This window comes from Leopardus geoffroyi, chromosome D3 (assembly GCF_018350155.1).
Source record: "Leopardus geoffroyi isolate Oge1 chromosome D3, O.geoffroyi_Oge1_pat1.0, whole genome shotgun sequence".
NCBI classification, from domain to species: domain Eukaryota; kingdom Metazoa; phylum Chordata; class Mammalia; order Carnivora; family Felidae; genus Leopardus; species Leopardus geoffroyi.
In genome coordinates this window covers 66,323,067-66,347,399 of record NC_059339.1, presented here as the reverse complement: position 1 = coordinate 66,347,399, position 24,333 = coordinate 66,323,067, and the positions used below count along the sequence as shown (strand labels likewise).

Here is a 24,333-nt window from a genome sequence, read left to right as displayed (position 1 = left end):
AATTGTGACTGAACAAAACATGAAACACATCTGGGATATTTATCCCTTAAAGCAAAGGTCCCAAACCAAAAGTTTATGTAGCAACATTTTTAAAATAAAAATGACCAAATAAAAGCAAACGAGTTGTTAAGTGCCACTGTATAAGAACAGACATGTCACAATATGAAATTCTGACGATCATTACAATTTCAGTTGACTACTTAAAGATAATTTCCAATTCCCCCAAAAGGGTAAATCAAGTTCAGAAAATTCGATAGTGTAGCCTCAGTATCAGTTGGTAATGGATTTTAGCTCAAATAGCAAAAAAATTAGTTCATGTTTGACGTTTTTCTTTTCTAAAAAAGAAAAGAAAGCTCTATTATTTATGGAGTTCTCGTCAGAGTTCAAAATGATTATTATGGAATCAAGATACTGTGTGATGTCCAAATACTTGGGTGCAGAAGATATGAGGGTCAAGTACAATATTGACTATTTGACCAAATGTTCTATTTTTAAAAGGGCTTAAGTGTTGTTTTGCAAAAAATTAAAGATTTACTTTAAAATTTACACCACTAGTACCATTCACCACCTCTTGCTCTCACATCCCTCCCCCCTACAACCACCAAATTGAGGCATCAGGTCAACAGTCAAGTCAAAATTGTACCACTCCTACATGTAGAATCATGCAAAGAGTAGAGTTGTATATGTACATGCAGAGTTAACATCACCTACCCATGGAAATAACTTGTCTGAAAGTCTTCATCAGTAGGAAATACAAGCATAAACTTGTTATCTGGCTTCATTCTTGTATCTTCCATATTTCCAAACAGCACACCTTATAACTTAGCTTAAATTTAGTATTCATCATAAACAAAGACAGTGATATTTTCATATTTTAATTATACTTAAAAGTTAAATTATTATCAGTGTCATTTCTCATTTCCAGTCTATCCAAAACAATGACAAGTCAATACTATACAAACTTTAATAAAAGAATGGATGCCTTTCCATCTTTCTTCCAACTTGAAACCAAAATTAATGATCTTATGTTCCGAGGTTATGTTACACTTATCATTAGCAAACCAAGATGAAATAAAGTAGGTTTAAAGCACTCAGCATTAGGGTTTGAACTTTAAACCACTAAGTAAATACAAGCTACCTGATGGTGATAATTTGTGATATTCTTTTAAAAGTGATTCTTGCTGCACAGCAGAAGTAAGAGACAGGTAAGATCCTGTAGTAATTGTATCTGTCTTTTAAAAGAAAGAAAGGGAAAAAAAGCTATGGAGGAGGAGCTGGGAAAATTCAGCGCATTAATGAGAGAAGCAGCAACTATTCTTCCAATTTGACTCTAACAATTCATTACAGGATGGAATAAACATGGAGATACTGTCCTCTCTCCCACTTGATTTTTCTCTATACTGTGAGAACAAATGCACTGCTACTAAGATTACTTTGGCTTTCAAAAGCATCAAAATCGTCACTTCAAGTAAAGTTACACATGGAAACATTTCCAATTTAAAAATTAATCATTAATGTAAGCACATTCCATGTTACATTTAAGGATTAGCCAAACTACACATTCTCCCATCTGCTAAACTTGATGTGTGTCACAATCTTAAAACATAAATTTATAATAATGACTTCCTAGTTTTTCTACAATCCTTAATAGCATATCTCTATAAAGGTAAATGTTAACACAATTAGTTAATAACTAATTGGCCTGTGGTTAATCAAAGTGCTGTCTCTCCTCCTGATTGCAAGATTTTGAAAATTTTGCTGCTCATTACAATTACAAGGCAAAAAATTAAAAGTCAAGCAATCCACTGACTTATGAACATCGATTCGTCCATTTTATGCTAGAAACAGGTTTGTACCCTCTCAATTACATCCTAGCCTACACACAGGTTCTAACTTTTCAAATAATACAATACAGATGTATCTGTGTCATCACACATTTCTGACATAGTGAAGTTTACTCTTTTATGGTTAACCTTCTCTACTACTGTCATCAAGTGTTTAAATTTATGAATTAGTTTTCTTTCAACCTATTATTTTCTTCTTTAAAAAATGTTCTTTAAATCTCACTGAGAGAATGTGAAACAAAACAAAAAAGCAAAACAAAACCAACATCCTTTACTGCATTTATCCCTGACAAACCCCTTTTAGAATTTCACTACCAAAAGCACAAAATTTTTAAAAATGATGTAAGGTAATACATAATTTACCACTCTTGTTTTACAGATGAGAGATCTGAGTCCTAATTAGGTGGAACCAGAAATGAATTACATTACAGTTGTTCAGTGTTGAGAGAACTGGAAATATACAAGACGGAACAGCATAGGAAGTACGTACAGATTTTTGGCAGCCAACATACAGGTTGAAGTCCTGCCTACTACTACTTAGCTCTAGGACTCATTTCTTCACAGAGTTATGGCAAGAGTTAAAGACGACATACCAGCAGAATACTGGACCACTGCCCCATCTTTCCACTATAATTAGCACCTGCCCTATTTTATTTGTTTGCTTATCTTTACATGTAAATTCTACTCTACAGGGCCTGCATGCAAGAAGCTTTGAGAAAAGGGGCACCTGGGTGGCTTAGTCAGTCATGTGTCTGAATCTTGATTTTAGCTCCGGTCATGATCTCATGGTTCATGAGATCGAGCCCCACGCTGGGCTCTGTGCTGACAGGGCGAAGCCTGCTTGGGATTCTCTCTCTGCCCCTCCCCCTTCTTTCTATCAAAATAAACAAACTTTATTTAAAAAAAAAAAAAAAAAAAAAAGCAGGAGCAGCTATGAGAAAACATCCCTGCCTGGGTTGGTGCCTCACACTGGTCATACATTAACCCGACTTATTAAGCAAATGCTTTCCTGGGATTACTGAGATCTTCACAAACGGGCTTTTGTACGTTTCTTTTTGTCTGAAGTGTAATGTCAGCTTGGGTGTGTTCATATAAAAGTGTTTCATACCCAAACAGAGATCATTTTTGGATTATTTCATATTTTGCACCATCCTAGCCTACAGAGCCTCCCACTAACACAAGTGTCAGTCTCCCAGTATGAGGTCTAATTAGATCTGAGAGATGGGAATCCCTCTAGTATCTCAGACACCCTAGAAACGCACTCCTCCTTCTCTCTCTCTATTGTTAAGTCTTGGGCCCAAGGAAAGGTGGGGCAATGGCCCAAGACACACTTTGCCCCTTCAACTCCCATTTCTATAACTATAGTAATATACAACAAAGCTCAGAGAAAATTCCTTCTGTCCTCCCCAGTATAGCCAATCTCCTGAAACCCCTCACTAGGAGAGAAAAAAATCTATCTTGTTACTGCGAAATGATCCCATATAAGCTCTACTGCCACAGTCATTAAAGGGCCTATGCCCAGGGCCATTATCTATCTACAACATCATGAGAAAGGTGGAAATCACACTTGGCCTCAATCCAGATAGTCAGATTCAAAAAAGCTACACCTGAAAGAAGCATTCTTAGGAATTACCTAGCCAAGGGGTCTAAGAAGGGAGAGTATATGTGGCAGTGGGCAAGTGAGAGAATGAAGTGAAGGAATAAGGAATTGAGGGGAAGGACAAACCTGAAGAGCTGCAGGAGGAAATTTGCATTTTGGCAGAACCTACTCAAGAAAAAAGGCGTTTTCATTCCATACCAAAATACTTACCAAGGTGAAAATCTGTATATGCGAATATAAGAGAAAACATACTTGAGAATACTTATGCTGTATTTTTATTACTATCAAAAATATATATGCACACATAGAACAATGTGAAAAAATAAAAAGCAGTCATTTTCAAAGCAGCTGTTGAAAAAGACAAGTAATTACATCTACCAGAAAAAAAAAAACAAAAAGCTACACAGAAAAGTGCCATCTCTAAAAAAACAGCTTTAAATACCAAAATCTGTGTGTGTGTATTTTCTCCAGAATAATATCAAATGCTATCTCAGTAAAAAGAAAAATGTCTGAGAAAACAGAGCTAAATGGAAATTAAATGCAATATACAATGAAATTTTATGTTTAGGCATTAAGTCATTTTCCCTTTTTTAATTAAATTTTTACTAATTTGTTTTTTAAGTAATCTCTACACCCAATGTGGGGCTTGAACTCAATATCAAGAGTCGTATGCTCCACTGACTGAGCCAGCCAGCCAGGCACCTGGCATTATGTCATTTCCAAAATAAAACTGTTTTTGTACTTTTTTCATTCTACTCATCTCAATTATTAAAATTTTAGACATTATAAAGTTTGCAAGGTGGGAATAAAGTTTTAAGGACTGCATCTGTCCTTATATCATACTAGTAAATGACAAGTCATTTTGTTCACCCAGGAAAGTTACCTATGATACTGATTAAGAGTTAATTTTGAGAGGATCAAAGATGAGGTAAAAGCAAATATTCAAGATTATCAGAGTAGTTAGAAAGTTGACCTCAAGAAAGAAAATTTCATTTTAACATTTCACCACTAACTACAAAGTTGGGAAAATTGGGAGGTTATTCATAAGATAACTCGGGTCACGTATCTGGATATTCAACAAAACCTAAAAGTTCGGAAAACAGGGCACCTGAAGAGGTCACCATCTTTCAATTTATCTTCCTATTTCAGAAACAAACTCATGACCTACTGCTTTGAGGATTCAGAGAACAAAACTGAAATATCTGTACCATGTACACAAAGAACACAAAAATTAGATATGATTTTAGCCACATCTCCATCTCTATGATCCCTGTTAAAGATATCTCCATTCCAGCTTTCTGATTACTCCCTGAAGTAGTCTAAACTCTATTTTCCAAATATTCCTCAATTTTTAATAGGATAACTCAGTAGAACATGTAAAGAAAAAGAATCTCAACCTTTTATGTTAACACTGGTATTATTACCTTTTTCAATATAGCAATTACAAAAAAACCTGAAAATCATCCCAAAAACATCATGTAAAATCTATTAATTATTCTGACCACAAACTAATATTGCATAATGGAAAAGCAGGTTTCTTGACTCCCAAACACCTAATGTGAATTAACTGGTAGACAATCACTAATATAACAACCAATGCTATCCTCAACAGAGTAACAAGAAACATTTCTTTTTTGAAACTTTTATTTATCTAGATTAATTGTTACACTTCAAATGCAGTTAGGTAAAATATATAAAGAAAGTGCAATAAAATAAAAATCAGTTATTTAATAACATTCTTTCCAAATCTCACATTTGTAAGAGTTTATTACCAAAGAATACACTTCCTCATAGATTATTACTCCTTCATTTTTTAGGATGTCTTCTATTTTATGTTGTAGTAAATTTAATATAAGATCTACTCAATGCCGGTAATAGTTTGTTTTCAATCCCCACCAACCTTCCTAAAATTCAGAGAAATTAAAAACAGAAATAAAAAAAAAAAATGAAAAGTGTAGAAACTCCGAAGTTATTCATGTTGTGTACAATCCATGTATCATACAACTGTTCTGGACAAATTAAAAAAACAAATTTCTTATCTGTACACTGATTAAGGGCATAGATGCCATTTATGGAGAGGATTTTGAGAAGAATTTTTCTTCGAGAACAATTTTTACTGAACAATTTTCATAGTAAAAAAATTTTAAGTTTAATAAATTTGCTCAAATGGTTTTGATGCTGTATTTTCTAACATGTGGCATTCCACAAAATCTCTTTCACTGTGCTCTCACTGTATCATTTAAATAATTCAAACTGGAGAGAGGGAAATAAATATAAGCTAAACAAAATGTAACAGGTACAATTACTTTAAAAGGTCACCTTCTACGAGACAGCTTGCCTATAATCTGTTATTCTAAACAAATGATGACAGGAAGAAGCCTGCTCACCATCTTACCTACAACTTTCATGTAGCTGTATCATTAGGCAAATTCAGCTGTATATTAAAAATGAAAATTATCAGTGATATCAATTTGGGTGCTTTATTTGCTCAACAAAAGGATTCACTACAGCATTTCTTCCATTAACAAGCAGATTTAATCGTTTAAAATTATTTCATTTCTAATATTCTGACTTGCACACAAATTTTAAGTAATAAATCTTATGTAAATTGAGATATACCTAGACTCAGAGACCTGGGTCTCTGCTGTTAAATCTAACACTGTAGAATGACAAAAGCAATGAAGCAAAATTATTCTTTTACTCAGTCTGCTAGTGAAATACACAAGAGGTCAAAAACCTTTACATGACAAAAACAAAATCCATAAAGTAACTTTTTTCTCCAATTTTATCACCCCAACTAGGTTTATATGTGGGCAACTCTTACATACATGAATGGATATTATATTAATAAAAATCCCTGTAGACTATTCCATTGTTATCTGTCTCCAACAACTTGTCAAATGTAACAATAAGAAAACACAAAAATTAGTTATTTCAGAAGTGGGCATATGTGCACACGTGCAGACACACACACACAGACCAGACCCCTTGAGATAAGGCTCAATCCTCTGACTTGGTAACAAGAAAAAAGGTTTTTTCTCTTGGAGCCCCAAAATGATAGAATCCTTTATTCTAAGTTAAAAAAAAAAAAAAAAAAAAACACCTTATACAAGATATTAAATCTTAAGATTTTCATTGTGTTGTGTTCTAAACTGAAATTTTATTTGGGCTTTTATTACACTCATTTTTAATGATGCGCACAAAATATGCATCAATACAAGTAAGACAGTTATTATCTAACAAGTGGCTCAAATAACCAGATCGTTCTAATCTGGTTAAATACTCTTAAAATGATTAAAAATCTAATATCCTACAACACTGAGTTAGTACAAACTAGGCAGAAAGTAATCTGTAGACAGATTATCAGAAAACACATTTATATTTAGTGAAGGGATAATGCCCCCTTTTAAATATCATCACCTAATTTCATGTGTACATATTAGAGAAATGGGATTTTATTCTTAAATAAAAAGTATTTCAACGACATCTAGATTAACGTTTTAGGTTGAAAGAAGTTTCTTCCAGCATTAGCCCTTTATATACTACAAAGAGGTCCAAACAGGATACATTCCTTAACCTTCTTAAAATTCTAGGAAAATTAAAGGAATTCAAAAGAAAGAAATTAGGGGCGCCTGGGTGGCGCAGTCGGTTAAGCGTCCGACTTCAGCCAGGTCACGATCTCGCGGTCCGTGAGTTCGAGCCCCGCGTCGGGCTCTGGGCTGGTGGCTCGGAGCCTGGGGCCTGTTTCCGATTCTGTGTCTCCCTCTCTCTCTGCCCCTCCCCCGTTCATGCTCTGTCTCTCTCTGTCCCAAAAATAAATAAACGTTGAAAAAAAAAATTAAAAAAAAAAAAAAAAAAAAAAGAAAGAAATTAGGGAAGACCACTAGGCACTTCTCAAACAATACATACACGTACATAAAAATGCCACCACATAATCCATAAGTGATTCCCACTTCTTCGTTTTAGTACTTAAACGTACAACAGTCTCCCTTTAACCACGGTTTCACTGCCATGATTTCAGTTACCATCAGTCAACAATAGTCCGGAAACAGATGATCTTCCTCCTGACAAACGGTCAGAAGGTCAAAAGTAGCCTAACACTACATCACAGTGCCTGTATCATTCACCTCACTACTTCTCCTCACATACGCATTTTATCACCTCACATCATCACAAAAAGGGTAAGTGCAGTACAATAAAATATTCTGAGAGACTACATTCGCATAATTTTTATTACGATATACTGTTATAACTGTTGTATTTTATTATTGTTGCTCATCTCTTACTGTGCCTAATTTATAGATTAAACCTTATCATACATATGTTTGTATACGAAAAAACAAATTATTTATAGGGTTCGGTACTATCTGTGGTTTCACGCATCCACTGGGGTCTTGAAACATAACCCCCACAGATGAGGGGGTATAATCTTAGGGATACAGGCTTTGCCTCACTGAAGGAGAATTCAATAATCCAAAACAGCAGTTATTTTATAAAAGTTCAATACTGGATATTTCTGTAAATATATGTAATACAGAAACAAATTTTTTGAAAGAGGAATTTTTAAATTGTGCAATCTGGACAAGGTGTAACCATTTAATGCACAACTCATATAAAAACTTATTGTTTTTCAAAATAATATTTCCTATAACAGCTCACATTTTCAAGGCACTGTGAGAAACTAAAAATCAGGATAAAATTTGTACGTATGCTTCTGCTTCAAAATTATTAAGGTTAAGCACTCCAAACCACAAAATTTCAGATTTTACTTTAGAATAAGTTTTAATATTTGAAACATATTCTACGAATTAAATCAATACATCCTGGTTTCCTTTTTCTACCAAAACCTCTTTCCACTTCTTTATCCAAAATTATGTAGAAAGGTGTCCCAAATTATTAATGTTTAACACCTTCTCAAATATCCTAAATATCATTCTTACCTAGAATATCAATTATTATAACCTATGTTTGAGGAGCGCCTGGGTGGATCAGTTGGTTAAGTGTCTGACTCGAGTTCGGCTCAGGTCATGATCTTGCGGTTCCTGGGTTTGAGTCCTGTGTCAGCGTGTGGAGCCTGCTTGGGATTCTCTGTCTCCTTCCTCTCTCTGGCCCTCCTCCCACACAAAATAAACAAATAAAACCTATGTTTGATAGTTCTAGTCCACTAAAACTTTTTCATTTTTCTCTTAAAGGCAAAAAGTATATCTATAGACTTTTTGCTCAATTATCTAATAACAAAAACTAGAATATATTCGGTCAATACTAGGAATAATTTGTGTTCTTAAAAGATGAATTATTTTCTATTTTAAAAATAAAAAGCATCAGTACATCCTTAATATATCAAATATTAAATCATGAAACAAAAAAGAAACCTGCTAAGTACTTGAAACAGTTTATACATGCATTAAAAAGTAGTCATGTTAACATGCTGAAATTAACTTTTTAAATTTATTTTTTTAAGTAGGTTCCATGCCCAATGGGGGGTTTGAACTCATAGCTCTGAGATCAAGAGTCACATGCTCTACCGACTGAGCCAGCCAGGCACCCCTATATTGACATTTTTTATGCCTAAAACTCCATGTCTAGTAAAATCAGTGATCTCAGGAAGAAACTGAAGACAGAACTTCTCTGAAAATACCTCAAATTCAAATAATGACCGCAGATTAGTTAAAATCTAGTCAGTCATCCCAAACCAATGTTCTTCCTGTTGATATAAAACTTAATCTAAAAATAATACTAGCTGAAGTAATTTACAAATGTTGTATTATCATTTCAGAGAAAAATACATCAGTTATAATTAACTCCTATCATAGTTTATGTTGAAAATTCATACTAATGTTATGTAAGAGCTTAGCTGATGTTAAGAAATTTATTGCAAGTTGCACTGGTGTTTCCAAACTTACTCCTATTTGTCAAATATCAAGTTCAGGAAATCTGACCATCATTACACAATTAAGAGACTTCTAGTCTTTTTCATCAATTCCTATATACATTCTTCAAAGACCTGAGAACATTAACGCCTCCCGCAAAGTTAACTCCCAATTCTTACCCATCAGGTTCTAAAACGAGAAAACCAAATCACACAGTTTATTTTTCAATACAAAACTAGAAAAGGAAAAAAAAAGTTGGCTTGGTCTATTACAGTTAATTTAAAAATTACAAATATTTGGATGAAGAACTAAATAGAAAATATACTAATAATTTTCTAAGTTACTGACAAATTCTTAAAATACTGACCATTTTCTGAGTAAAGTTCCTGATAAATTATCATTGTTATATAAACCACCTATCCTTCCTCTTACAAAACAGAATTAGTTTTTCCAACGTTGCAACTTCATTAAGTATTAAAATAATTAATCTATTTCATATTGAGAAGTTATGAAATTATAAATTTGAAGGGAAAAACCAATAAATTTTTATTGTAAGGAAATCCAGTAGAAAGCAAAATTTGAAACAAAAACAGTATTAGCAAAGTTACATATTCCTACTAAAAAATTTCATCCTAATTTAGTGGCTTCTCACCAACCCAGAAAACATAAAATACCAGTATTTCCCAATCTCAGGCCACACATAAAAACAGCTATCATACTGCAAGACTTTCAATCCTGTGATATTTTCTCCCCTTTGACATACTCTGTGGGCCCTTTAACATGCCAAAGGGCCATTTATTTTCAGTCCGGGGATTAAAAACAAAATTAAATTGGTAGTACATTAGCTAATACAGTTAGTCACTAGTAACTTAAAAACCCATTTAATACATACGCTTAACAGAGTGACCATTTCATCTATTTCCTCTAGAGGTACTCTTTACATCAAGGTACCAGACAATTTCACTGAATGATGTCTGCCAGGTTACTGCCTCAGGCAGTGAGCTTTAAGTTAATGCTCAAGATAAAAATTCATCTATGTAGCAATGAAAAGTCCTCATGCAAGCAATCAAACTCTGTTCTTATCTGCTTTCTCTACAATATCTTGCATAGTAGGTACAGAGTGTATATATCCTCAAAAATTAATTCACTCTTCCTACATACAAATGTTACTGAAAGTTGTAATTCATTAAAGACTAGCAACAAATGCATTCATTAAATGACATATGGAAGAATGACATAAAAATGTTCATGCAGTGCATTCATCATTTATGATCTTCAGAGTGGGATTAATTACACGATTCCCTCCTTTGGAATCAGAAGAGAGTCAACAATGTTTGGGGAGAATAAATGTTAAGAGATTCTCAAAGAATTCACTACTTACCTATCTGGATTCACTAACATTCCCTATCTTATATCTTATTTATGTTTTTGGCATGAAAAAAGCATAAAGATGAGGATCACTCCTATTATCGTATAAATGTGGTTCTATGTTCCAACCATATGTAATGAAACACAAGCTAAAATTATCCAACTCTGTTTTGAATACCTATTTTTTTTTAAAAGGAACTGTTTACTATTGTACTTTTTAAAACACCATCAAAAGAAACTTACAATACCCAAAAGCATATTCCTTCTTACACAATCCAAAAAGCAGATAGTTAACGCAATGGATTTCTGTGATAGATTCAAAGCTTGTTCTGTAATATTCCCATTTTTGGTCAAGTTAACTGGAAAATGTTGTCTTTGGGAATTCTACTGTACTGTCAACATTTCAACAAGTTGCACAAGAACCAAAGGGCTGCTGTGATAGTTCTTGGAAATCAGGCATCTGCATGCCCCAGACTGGGTGAGAAGGGTAATTCTTTGGATGACTAGTTGCATTTTAAGTTCCCTGGGTTCGACAGCTGCTTGTTCTCTTCACCAGTGTCAAGGTGAGTTAGCTCTTCCATCCACACGCAAAATTTCTCCTCTGTCTGCCTCTGCATCTTGGAAAAACAGCCCATGGTCTCTTCTAGGATGCTGCCTATGCAATTCCTATCATACACAGCATCCCTGTCAAATAATCCTGGAATTTCCCTGGGCGCTCCTTCAGTTCCCCCAGCATGACTGAAGTCAGCTTTAAAGACATTGAGGCCATTTGATAAAACATCATTAATTCAGAAAATTGTATTTTTATTAAGACAAGCTTATTCAGGAAAATGACTTGAGCATTACTAAGAAGAGCCATATAAAGCACTGATCAGCAGCACTTAAATTAACTAAAGTAATTCTGAGAAAAATTAAGTAACACTACCATTTTTCACAGCTTCAATATTATTTGCCCAGTAAAACTTGTATTCTGTTACTATACAACTAATCATTAATCTGTAACAGTGGTTTTCAACCTTTGCTGCACATAAAAACCTGGAGTGGTTTAACAAATACCAAAACCTAGGGCTCCCAGGCATTGAAGGTTTGTTTTATTTTGTTTTAAGCTCTCCATGTGATTTTATTGTGTACAACCTCAGTTGAGAACCACTGTATCCTTGAGTATTTTCACGGTCTAGACTTCAAAATTCTAAAAGCTATTTTCACAGCTGACCCCTAATAAATCAGTATACAATTAATTCTCAACTGATTCTTATCAAATGTTCCTACATGATGTTAAAAAATATTCCTTATAGAAAACCATGCAAAGGATATACACAATCCATGTATATACCTCTGGGTCAGCTTTGTTACAAACCCTGGTCTATGCAAGGTGCTAAATTTATGCCTTTAAAAAACAAAACAACAACAAAAAAAGGTTCTGTGTTTAAGTTTAGGATATGCTACAAATCATATCCTCCCCCTCTTAAAAACACATTAATGTCTCTGAGTTGTACTGCAGTAAAGAAACCTGTTTCCACATGGTCCAGCACTTTTCCAAATGTGTGAAGAGTCTACAGCTATTAATATCCAGTAAGAAGTCATTTCATAGTATTCCAGATTAGGATATGCAGTTTTACATAGTTTTATCCTTGAACTAAGTAAGGTTATCTTTGGTCTGGACTGATCCCATAGAATTTGGGTTCCCAATAAAACTAATTATGCTGATGGGGCACCTGGGTGGCTCAGTTGGTCGGGCATCTGACTTCGGCTCAGGTCATGATCTCACAGTCCATGAGTTCCAGCCCCATGTCAAGTTCTGTGCTGACAGCTCAGAGCCTGAAGCCTGCTTCGGATTCTGTCTCTCTCTCTCTCTCTCTCCCCTTCCCCCCTCACACTCTCTCAAAAATGAATAAACCTTAAAAAAAAAAAAAATTAAAACTAATTATGCTGAACTCTTCATTTCTTTAGGGAGCTACTAAAAATGTTACCTCTTCAAAAAATAAGTAAATACTGGAGCCTGTTTCCGATTCTGTGTCTCCCTCTCTCTCTGCCCCTCCCCGGTTCATGCTCTGTCTCTCTCTGTCCCAAAAATAAATAAACGTTGAAAAAAAAATTAAAAAAAAAAAATAAGTAAATAAAAAATAAAAATGTTACCTCTTCAGACCACTCGGGACTACTGTACTATCTAAAATAGCTTTTTGACCCCATTCCTAGTCAATCTTTATCTCTTATATCCTGCTTTTATTATTTGTAGTGTATATTCTGACAGCATATGATGAATTCACTTATTATCTGTCTGCTCAAAAGAGATGAAGTTTCATGAGAGCAGAGACTTTTCATTCACTACTGCACTCACATGCTGCAAAGCAGGTGCTCATATATTTGCTGAATAAATGAATGATGGAATCAATCAACCTTGGCCTTATACCATTTACTTATAGCAAGAAGTCTTACAAAGAACAGCCCTATGAAATGCTCTATAGTATTTACTCCAGGGTATTTCTGAAAATATGGTTCACTTTATGTCATAGTGGCTTTTTATGAAGATGCAAAAGAAAAATTTCCCAGGTCTCAGTATCAAGAATAGCAGTGTTTCTCCTAGAAAATGAGAACTATTTAATCAGCTTTGCCACCTCTTCACAATGCCTAAAAGGCTATGGGAAAATTTCTGGCCCATACTTAGCAAATAAAAACCTCATGTAGTTTATTATTCTCTAAGTTCATATTATTCCTTTTCCCCTGACTACTCCATCCCTTGTCCTCACGTTTTAAAAAAAATCTTGTTTACACAAAAACATCCTCAAGAGGAACATACCTTTCCCCAAAATTTGTATTTGGCTTATGGAAACACTAAATGGAATTTATTTTTTTTTTAATTTTTTTTTTAAACGTTTATTTATTTTTGAGACAGAGAGAGACAGAGCATGAACAGGGGAGGGGCAGAGAGAGAGGGAGACACAGAATCTGAAACAGGCTCCAGGCTCTGAGCGGTCAGCACAGAGCCCGACGCAGGGCTCGAACTCACAGACCGCGAGATCATGACCTGAGCCGAAGTCAGACGCTTAACCGACCAAGCCACCCAGGCGCCTCTAAATGGAATTTAAAGAATATGAAACTTTCTTTAAGCAGTTTATCCATTATAAATGCTGGGGGAACTTAAATATATAGGACAGGAAATTAAGATGGCTACTTGGATCCGTTTCAGATTCTGGCACTTAGTTTTCAACAAACACTGAAAAATGGGTATTTAAAAGCTAAATTCAGAACATGGTGTAAGATGGCTTATGCTAGGGACAGTGAGATAAGTTGTGGCCTTGTAGAGATGACTATCAGCAATAAACACTGGTAAATAAGACATTTTAAAGTCTTAAAATCAAGGACCAATTAATTATACGTTTGTCAAGACCCACAGAATGTGCAACACCAAGAGTGAACCCTGATGCAACTATGGACTCTTAAGTGATAATGATGTCAATGTAGGTTCATCACTACCTCTGGCAGGGGATGCTGAAAAGGAGGAGTCTGTACGTATGTGGGGGCAGGGAACATATGGTAAATCTCTGTACCTTCTTAGTTTTACTGTCAACCTAAAACTGCTCTAAAAAATAAAGTCTATTTAAAAAAAAAACAGGGACCATATTATAACTTTAAACACACGTATGTCCTTTTATTAATACTAAGATATATCCTATTTTGAGAAAAAGACTTACTGAAAGCAAAGCTTATGCTTTTGCATATACAAAGTTAATATAGGCACTCAACTTTAAGGAGTTAGGAAAAGCAGGTGGAAAATAATACCTTAGTGCTTTAACATGAGATTACCAAAGGACACCCACCAGTAAGACTTCAAAGCTGCCAAATTTAAGATCACATTATCCAAACACTGTACCGAGAAACAATGCATGCTTTTAAAACAATCACTTAAATGGAATAAAAGAAAAAAGTGCTTATACTTGTTAAATTAATACAGAACTGTGCTATAGATTTTATAACTAATAGGATTTTTAAAAACTAGAGTCCACTGTTCAGAACTTGATACCCATTAACAATAACGCAACTCAATTGAGACAGATAACCAGTTTCACAATGACTTTTAACTATGTAGGAGACTTAACATCACCACTTAACTGAGTAGCTCTCAGCCCTGGCTGTTCACTGTAATCATCTAGGGAGCTTTAAAAATGCAAGGTCTCAGGGCACCTGGGTGGCTCAGTCGGTTGAGCATCCAACACTTGATTTCAGCTCAGGTCAGGATCCCAGGATTGTGGGATCGACCCCCATGTCGGGCTCCATTCTGAGCATGGAGCCTGCTTAGGAGTCTTTTTCTCTCTCTCCCTCTGCCCCTCTCCCCAGTGCTTGCTCGCTCGTGTGCTCCAATTTAAAAAAAAAAAAAAAATGCAGGGCACCTGAGTGGTTCAGTCAGTTAAGTGTCTGACTTTGGCTCAGGGCATGATCTCAGGGTTCATGAGTTCAAGCCCTGCATCAGGCTCTGTGCTGACAGCTCGGAGCCTGGAGCCTGCTTTAGATTCTGTGTCTCCCTCGCTCATGTTCGTTCTCTCTCTCTCTCTCTCTCTCAAAATAAAATAAACATTAAAAAAAATTTTTTTTAATGTGTTATCACATATATACATAAAATCTAAAATAACCAAACTCATGAAGTAGATTGTGGCTGAATAGGGAGATGGGTGAAGGTGATCAAAGGGTATAAACTTCCAGTTATAAGATGAATAAATTCTGAGGATGTGAAGTACAGCACGGTGACTACAGTTAACAATGCTGTATTGTATATTTGAAAGTTGCTAAGACGGCAGATCTTAAAAGTTCTCAACATACATATTATAACTACGTGAAATAACAGAAGTGTTAACTAAGCTTACTGTACTAATTATTTTGCAATTTATACATACACCAAAGCATCACATTGTACATCTTAAACTTACATGATGTTATATGTCAACTGTATCTCAAAAAAGCTGGGAAAAAATGCTGATGCCTTGGGTAAGACCCAGAGATTCTGATTTAATTGGTCTGGAGTGGGGCCTGGGCATCATTAGTTTTAAATGCTCCCAAGTGAGTCTAACATATTGTTAGGTTGAAAACTGCATGGATTTTACCTGCACTGATTCCATTTACTAAGCTGAAAATAGGCAGTTTTCACCTGATTGCTACATCTCAGTATTTTGTTATCAGTGTATTTAGTGAGTGTCCAAAATAGCCACCAAAATACAGTAAGATTACAAGAGGCTTAAAATGGGAAAGTGGGGCTTTTACCCACTTAATATGCAATCTAGGAAAAAGGTTATGGGACTGCTTATGTGGGTTTGGGGTCATCTCCGTGAATTCCCAATGCTTAACTCAATATAAACAATTTTCCAAGTAATTCAATCCCCAATAGGCTAAGAACCCTCACAAATCAACAAGAAAAACAAATGTGGCAGGAGGAAAATGTGCAAAGAACATGAACAGAACGTCTGCTGAAGTAACAAATGACCAAACAGAATTTTTCAGCCTCACTAGTGATCAAAGAAATGCAAATTAACACTAAGATACAATTCTTCCATCAAATCAGCAAGACTTTTTAAAATATATTCAACAGAAAGAATATAATGCAACGAATACACAAACTCCTGAACGCAATAAACAATATATTTTAAAAAGCAGTTTGGCAATTATGTGTCAAGAGCCTTTAAGTATTCATACCCTTCCCTAATAGCAAAATAAAAACAGCCCAAAGGACCAACACTGGGGAATTTATTTTATGGTTAGCTAAATAATTCAAAATCCATACACTGTAGGGAGAATATATTTTGTTAAAAAATTCAAAACCCAACTTTAAGAGAGAAAGGAAGATGGACATATACATATTGTGATAGTTTTGTTACATATTATGGGAAGGCAACATACTCAAATGTTAACAAAAGTAGAATTGTGACTTTAATCTTCTACTTCACATTTTTTCTATTTTCAAAATTTTCTACAAGGCATTTACTACTTAAAAAAAAATTCTTTTTCATTTCCAAGCATGAGTTAATTGATCAAGCCTAAGTCTTTACCTCAGAAAAACTGTGAGCTAAGATGATAGTGTATCATGATGCATTTCAGTGCATAAATGTGTATGGTGAGTAAGGGGTACTGAGATCCTGGCTTCACTGGGGCTGAGCCTGGCCACATGGACTGAGAATTCAGGTGATCTTAGCCAGTTGTCCTCAACAGCCCTCCTCCTCCCCCGACATTCTCCAAAATAGATCAATTAGATTTTCTAAATGCAAACCTGCCAAGACAACCGACCCTTACCTACGAAGGCAGATACTATTTTGGTACCTCAGTCTGAAAAGGCATTTATATGGTAGACTATTAAACCACACAAAAGCAGATCATTATAGCCAAGACATGATGAAGCCACCCTGAGGTTTAGTCTATGCTAAATATTTATCAAAAATAAGTTACTAGAAAAACTTTTCCTTGCTGTCCACGTACACTGATGGACACAAGTTAGTCTGTTCAGAGAACTAATTTCTTGAACTTAATGAAGTCTGATGTCCATTACTCATATTCACTAAAATCAAAATTCCCTGCAAGAGCATACTTTACAGAACTAGTCTCAACTTAGAGTGATTTTACAGAGAAGTGACATTCTGTCCCATCCCCTTCCCCCATCACCAGAAGAAATAATGCTCTCACCATAAAACTGCAAAGAGTGATCAAGAGTACAAAAAGGTCATCTATAAAGATAAATGAGACATTTGATTAAAAGCCTCAAATACTCAAGACTACCATGAAGCATTTTCACATTAATATTCACTACAAATACTCTATGTTTGCTCATCTCTAAGTTCCTCACATGCAAGAACTGCCCGAATTATCTTGATATGGTATCTCCAAACAGATTCTTAAAACAGCAATATGGGGGCGCCTGGGTGGCTCAGTCGGTTAAGCGTCCGACTTTGGCTCAGGTCATGATCTTGCGGTCCGTGAGTTCGAGCCCCGCGTCGGGCTCTGTGCTGACTGCTCAGAGCCTGGAGCCTGTTTCAGATTCTGTGTCTCCCTCTCTCTCTGACCCTCCCCCGTTCATGCTCTCTCTGTTTCAAAAATAAATACATGTTAAAAAAAAAAAAATTAAAAAACAGCAATATGTTCTCAAAGACTTCAAGGAGAGAATGACTTAGTGTGGATGCTACGCTGCCTGTCAGTTAACTAAAAACCAAAAATCCTCATAAACCTCTGTTTCCAAATATCAAACTCAATTACTAAGCATGACCAGACACTGTACAAGTCTGCATCGTTATCTTCACTCTTTAAAAGAAAATGCATTAATTGTAAATTATTTGGCATAAGAGAACATTTAGCATAATTCCTTCAATATTTATCCTAACAAAGCTTATAAATGAAGCATTTTCTGAATTACTAAATCAGTTGTACCTTGATGAAAAAGTATAACAAGAATCTCAGTTTCTACTTTTCCTCTGGATTTTCATTCTGTGTAAACAGCTTATTCAAGTTTCAAAATCTAAGAGATTCCATCAGGTACATCCAGTTTAAGTTCACCTGAATGTCCATGTTGCTGCCCTCAAGTCAGTTCATAATTTATCCTATCTTTACAATTTATATAACTCTTCAACAACTGCCCTAGCTATAAGGTTGAGTACATCCCTTCCTGAAGTCATAATGTGACTCAGGAAACTGAGGGGTACATTATTATTACATTACAAATGCACGCTGTCACAATTTTTTAGGGGTAGCAATATAGACAGTTGAAATGAACTTCCTAATATTTAAACTTAGGCTGTTCCCTCTTTTGCGCTTTGCATACCCACCTATATGAACAGTACCTCCTGAAACATGTGGTGTGCAGTGTAGGCAGTCATATACAGTGGCCCAGCACCTTACCAGTGCTGGTAATCTGGGATTACCTTAGAAAATTCCACAAACTTTCAAAAGCCACAAACTTACTAAGTGGTGTAAGCAAAAGAAATTAAATCATAGATTCAGATAATTTACTTTGGTCTGCATACACTTCAGAATAGACAAGAAACTGGTGTTTTAAAGTTTTACACACTGGTGAAAGCAGTCATTAACCAAGGAAGTTTGGATAATATACACAAAGCATACCTAATCTACGTAAGCCAAACAGGGGGAGTGCACATAAAGACATTTCTCATGCCACTTCCATAACTGGATCTATTGTCAAAAAGAATTCTGTTCACCTGCCTTCTTTTCCCTTTCCATAAGGAGGTAAAATATTGGTGTGGTACCTAAAACTCTGTTCGGTGAGTGAAATTAAGCACTGTATTGAAGATTCATTATGATCTTAATTAATAGATTAGAACACAGGACATGAGAATGCATGAATAAACAATTTTACAGGTGTTAATCAAGCTTTCTTAAACACATTATTAAATGTAAAACTGAAATATACCTAGAACCTGCCGGAGAACAACCCCAAAATCTGCTCTCTCATGCTTTCAACTGATGAACGTCAATTAAATCCCCTCCCCAGCAATTTTAACACAGAGAACTACCAAAGGAATTCAACAGATATTAAAACAGTAAGCATTTCTAATTGTTAAAAACTCATATTTAATGTACTATAAGGATGAGACTTTTATTATGAGATGAACACCTATAAAATCATTGTTACTGAGTTTATAGAAGTTTAGTTGGCTATAGGTTTAATTAACCAATATGATTTTTCTTGAAATATTCTTTGTATTATCAGCAATATGCTGTCTTCATGTGTAGAAACAAACATTCCAGAAAACTAGGAGGAAAAAACAATCACCCATAAAATTTTAAAAACCAAAACCTCCCCCTCTTTAATGTAGCAATAAACAATGATGTCATTATCTATTAAATGCCATGTAGTTTATAAAATGTTCCTAATCATAAGAGTCTCTTCAATAATGAGAATTCGCCAATTAAGAACTGCTCAGACTTCGTCTTTCTTCCACCTTGAACTCTCAAGACTGCCTTTGTAGTACACAGTACCAAATATGGTAATATGGAGAAAACAGGTATGTCAAACATGTAATAAATTACAGACGCTTACACCAATAAGAGCTAGAATAAACAGATTTCTGACAAACTTCTTAAAGCTTGGGGGATAAGGGGGGAATTCTGCAAAAAGCATTCGTTTCAATGCAAGTGACAACTTAGAATAGAAAAATGTGCCACAAGGATAACTATCTTATCATGCGCTGAACTGGAGGGAAACGCCTAAAACTACGGTTTTTGGAGGAACAGTTATTAGAAAACTTTAACGGAAGATAGAACGTGTTATTTCAGACACCATAAGCTCGAGTACAGTGGCTATATAATAAAGCAAGGTGCCTATTCCTGAGGAGGATTTACTTAATAATAATGCTGATCAGTGAGTATTAAATCTAAGCAGTGCTAAAAAGGCAATGATGGGAGTTCAGGTAATGGGTTACAGAGAAAGGAAATTCCATTACTTAAAAATAATCTTGTCCCTATTATTAACCATTCAAATATTTTTTTTTTGCTGATGTGCAAAAGTGCACTGGAAACCTCAGAACAGGTTTTTAAACTGGCCATGTCTTGTTAATACACTGCAGTCTTCAAATTTACACAGAGCTGCAGGTCTCCTGGATTTTTTCAAGTGTCACTCATCTAACTCGGCCTGACAGCTTAGAAATGCCATCGGTTGCTCTACAGTCAGTTTAAAAAACATCCTCTACCTGGTATCTCTGCAGTGATTGTCTTGCTGCTCCCTGAAACCTCTTCATCATCATCTGATGAGCTCGTGCTTGAGTCACAAGTCAGGTCACTATCACTGGTACTACTGTCCTGCAATAGGTTATATTTCTTCCGCGCAGCAGCCTCCCTTTTCTGTCTCAGTAGCCTGATTCTCTCCTTGTGCTTTTGGCTCCGATGACCTTTAACCTTGGCGACTCGGCCATTCTGTTTATCACTGGATTGCCGGTTTTTCTTGGCAGCCATAGTAGATGTTTCACTTTCAGATCGGGACCGCCGAGATTTGCGCCCAACAGTGGCACCAGACACTCCAGAAGGGTCTCCTTCCACTGCTGTTTCTGCCTGGGAGGGCTCATTCTCTTCTGCAGAAGACAAGGTATCTGAATCAGCCAGGTGACCACTAGAGGAAGGGGAAAGCATGCAGTGATTAGAGGAGTCACTCTCATAAACTCGGCCAGTTGTTGGCTTGTCACTCTCTGTGGATGCTAACTGAGACTCAGAAGAGTCCCTTCTCAGTTCCATCAACAAGCAGGGCATTGAAGAAAGAACTGTAGAATCCACTACCCCATCTTTCTGAACTTGAGATTCCAGTTCTACAGATCCATCTTCCTCCTTAGCTGTCTCTTGTTCAGATGGTTTCGGTGGGACTTCAGACTCAATGAGTTCTTCGACTTTTCCCACTGCCTCCTCCATCTTCATTTCAGACTTTCAAGTTCAATCATGGAGCAGAGTCTAGGAAACTAGGTCAAAGATGCAACAGGAAAGCAACCTGTACAAAAACACACAAAATCAATAAACAGAAATAGTAGATTATTTAATGAACACAACATGCCTACCTTTCTAAATGGGTAGCAAAAATTACCATCACACAGGCCTTTAAAATATATGTTTATCTGCCTAAGTCAAATTCAAAGGACTTATTAGTATTACCAAAACACTAGCATACACAATTACTAATAATGGCACGATATTAATCCTTAATTACTGAACTTGCAAGCCCAGCACAAGCATCCAAAGATTTTCAACTTTAAAACCTTATTTAAAATGGTCCAAAAAGGGAGCCTCAAAACTCTGATAGTTAAATATGTACGTTCTGACTTAAACATAAAGGAAAAAGAATGCTTCAAAAAAAAAATCTGGGAACGAGATTTTTCAAAAGTCTCAGAAACAAGTTAACTATACTCAATAATTTTACACTCAAATCCTCAAAGAGAAGAAGCTACAGTGGAGTAACATCAAATGTACACTTGTGTTTAAAAATTTTTTTGAACATTTATTTATTTTTGAAAGACAGAGACAGAGCATGAGTGCGGGGGGGGGGGGGGGGGGGTGGCATGCAGAGAGAGAGAAGGAGACACAGAATCTGAAGCAGGCTCCAGACTCTGAGCAAGCTGTCAGCACAGAGCCTGATGTGGGGCTCAAACTCACAAATTGTGAGATCATGACCTGAGCCAAAGTCGGATGCTCAACCGACTGAACCACCCAGGTGCCCCCAAATGTACACTTGTGTTTAAAAAAAACCTTTGGGGCGCCTGGGTGGCGCAGTCGGTTAAGCGTCCGACTTCAGCCAGGTCACGATCTCGCGGTCCGTGAGTTTGAGCCCCGCGTCGGGCTCTGGGCTGATGGCTCAGAGCCTGGAACCTATTTCCAATTCTGTGTCTCCCTCTCTCTCTGCCCCTCCCCCGTTCATGCTCTGTCTCTCTCTGTCCCAAAAATAAATGAACATTGAAAAAAAAATTTAAAAAAAAAAAAAAAAAAAAAAAAAAAACCTTCAACCACATGCATTTGGCAAATGAGCACCCAAAGTAACTCTGCACCAAACCTATTTGCTATTCCTCTCAGGAAGAGTTGCTCTACAGGGGTATTAAGATGCCAGGCCTGGAATGCCTGGGTGGCTAAGTTAGCTAAGTGTCCAACTCTTGATTTCAGCTCAGGTCGTGATCTCACGGTTTGTGGAATCGAGCCCTGTGTCATGCTCCATACTGGAAGTGTGATTCTCTCTCCTTTGGATTCTCTCTCTGCCCCCCTCCCTGGATTGCACTGTCTCTCTCTCACTCAAAATAAATAAATAAACTTAAAAAAAAAAAAATGCCAGGCCTGATGATACTGTTTCCTCATGGTCCTTCCTAGTTCCCACATGCCTCTCATCAGGCTGAATGTGAGCCTAGTGTTTCAACATGCTTTATTTCATAAACAATAGCCACTAAATATAGATCAACTACTTTGTGAACCTAGTACACTCTAGTCTATGAATGACTTAAGGGGTTGAAGAGAAAACACCCTACATACATTTTCCACCTTTATATACTAACTTTAGAACCTAACATCCTTCCCCCATTGAATGTGCTACAACTCCACTTACTCATGGAGACATAGGACATAATCTTTAACGGCAAGATTTGTGACCTATACAGTCTTCATTAACTGGTGGTTTGGTTTTAAAAGGATGATGCTAAGAATGTACAAGGCAAGTAAATACCTCACTCTGTACATGTGATGTTATAGAAAGCAGTTACCATGATGTCCCACTGGTAACAGACAGACACAAATACTAAGCTACATGTACTCATCAGGAGCTGTAAGACAGCTCTGCTGCTTCACTCCATCAAGTTACTTGACAGTTCAACATATGATAGACAGCAACTAGAAGATACTTGGAAAATCCTTTTTTTAATCTAACATGCCAAGGCTGCTTTTTCCCTTACCATAAACATGAACAATCTGTATTACTATCTTTTGTTTTTCATGGCCTTGTTCTCAGCTGCTGATAAAACAGACATTCTGATGAAGATTCCTCAACATATTCATGAAAACCAGAACATTCACGGCCACTGGAAACATTAATTTAAAACAATCTCATATGCAGCCTATTTCATAAGCATATTTGCATCATTACTAATTTTTTGAGTTAAATAAAAATGTAAGCATAAATGTTATTCCTGACACCATTCCAAAAGGAATGCAACACCTCTGAAAGCCAACAGAGGGAGTAAAAGTTAAACCAGAAAACTGCCAGTGTCATAACTAAAGCAGCTGGCAATATAACAGGAAATAAAATATTCATACATATGAAATACCCCATATATGAGGAATAAACCAAGATTTTTCTAGCGAAATAAAAACGAGAGTTGATTCTTCTGCACAGAATGAAGTTAATATTTCTGGAATAAAAAATTTTCTTATAGCTGAAATATTTGAGAAACATACTCAAGTGAAATTAATGTCAGCCATAAAGCACAAGAATCAAAAGTCTCAAATTAATTTTTGAAAGCAGAAGGTACTGGACCTTTTAAAGTATATGACATCAGGTTGAAAAGTAAATATGGGGGCGCCTAGGTGGCTTGGTCGGTTGAGTGTCTGACTTCAGTTCAGGTCATGATTTCGCTGTTTGTGAGTTCGAGCCCCGCATCGGGCTCTGTGCTGTCAGCTTGGAGCCTGCAGCCTGCCCCGGATTCTGTCTCCTTCTCTCTCTGCCCCTCCCCAACTTGTGCTCTGTCTCTCTCTGTCTCTCAAAAATAAATACATGTAAAAAATTTTTTTTAAAAATTAAATACGTTAACATGACCATAAAAATCTGGTTTCTTCAGTAGTGTAGGTAAGACAAATAAATCTAAACTGCTTTTCTTTGTAGGAAAACATAACATTATCAGTATTTTCAATATGACAAATCAATCAAATGATTATCTTTCATTTCAAGATCCTTATATCTAAGAGTTAATTGAAATTTACAATACACCAGTCAGAATAGCTAAAAATTAACAACTCAGGCAACAACGGACGTTGGCGAGGATGCAGAAAAAGAGGACCTCTTTTGCACTGTGGTGGGAATGCAACTGGTGCAGCCACTCTGGAAAACAGTATGGAGGTTCCTCAAAAAGTTAAAAATAGAACTACCTACAACCCAGCAATTGCACTACTATGTATATATCCAAGGGATACAGGTGTGCTGTTTCGAAGA

The 24,333-nt window shown here is 36.0% G+C and overlaps 1 protein-coding gene across 6 annotated transcripts in view; it reads right to left on the bottom strand.

The window, feature by feature from the left end:
- Positions 1-24,333, bottom strand: part of CD3H18orf25 (chromosome D3 C18orf25 homolog) — an 85,773-nt gene that overhangs the window by 26,570 nt on the left and 34,870 nt on the right. For all 6 annotated transcript variants that reach the window (XM_045459582.1, XM_045459581.1, XM_045459584.1 and 3 more), the window contains exon 2: positions 20,360-21,144. In XM_045459582.1, coding sequence (XP_045315538.1) covers positions 20,360-21,074 — 715 coding nt within the window. In that variant the 5' untranslated portion in view covers positions 21,075-21,144. The remainder of the gene's footprint in view (positions 1-20,359; positions 21,145-24,333) is intronic.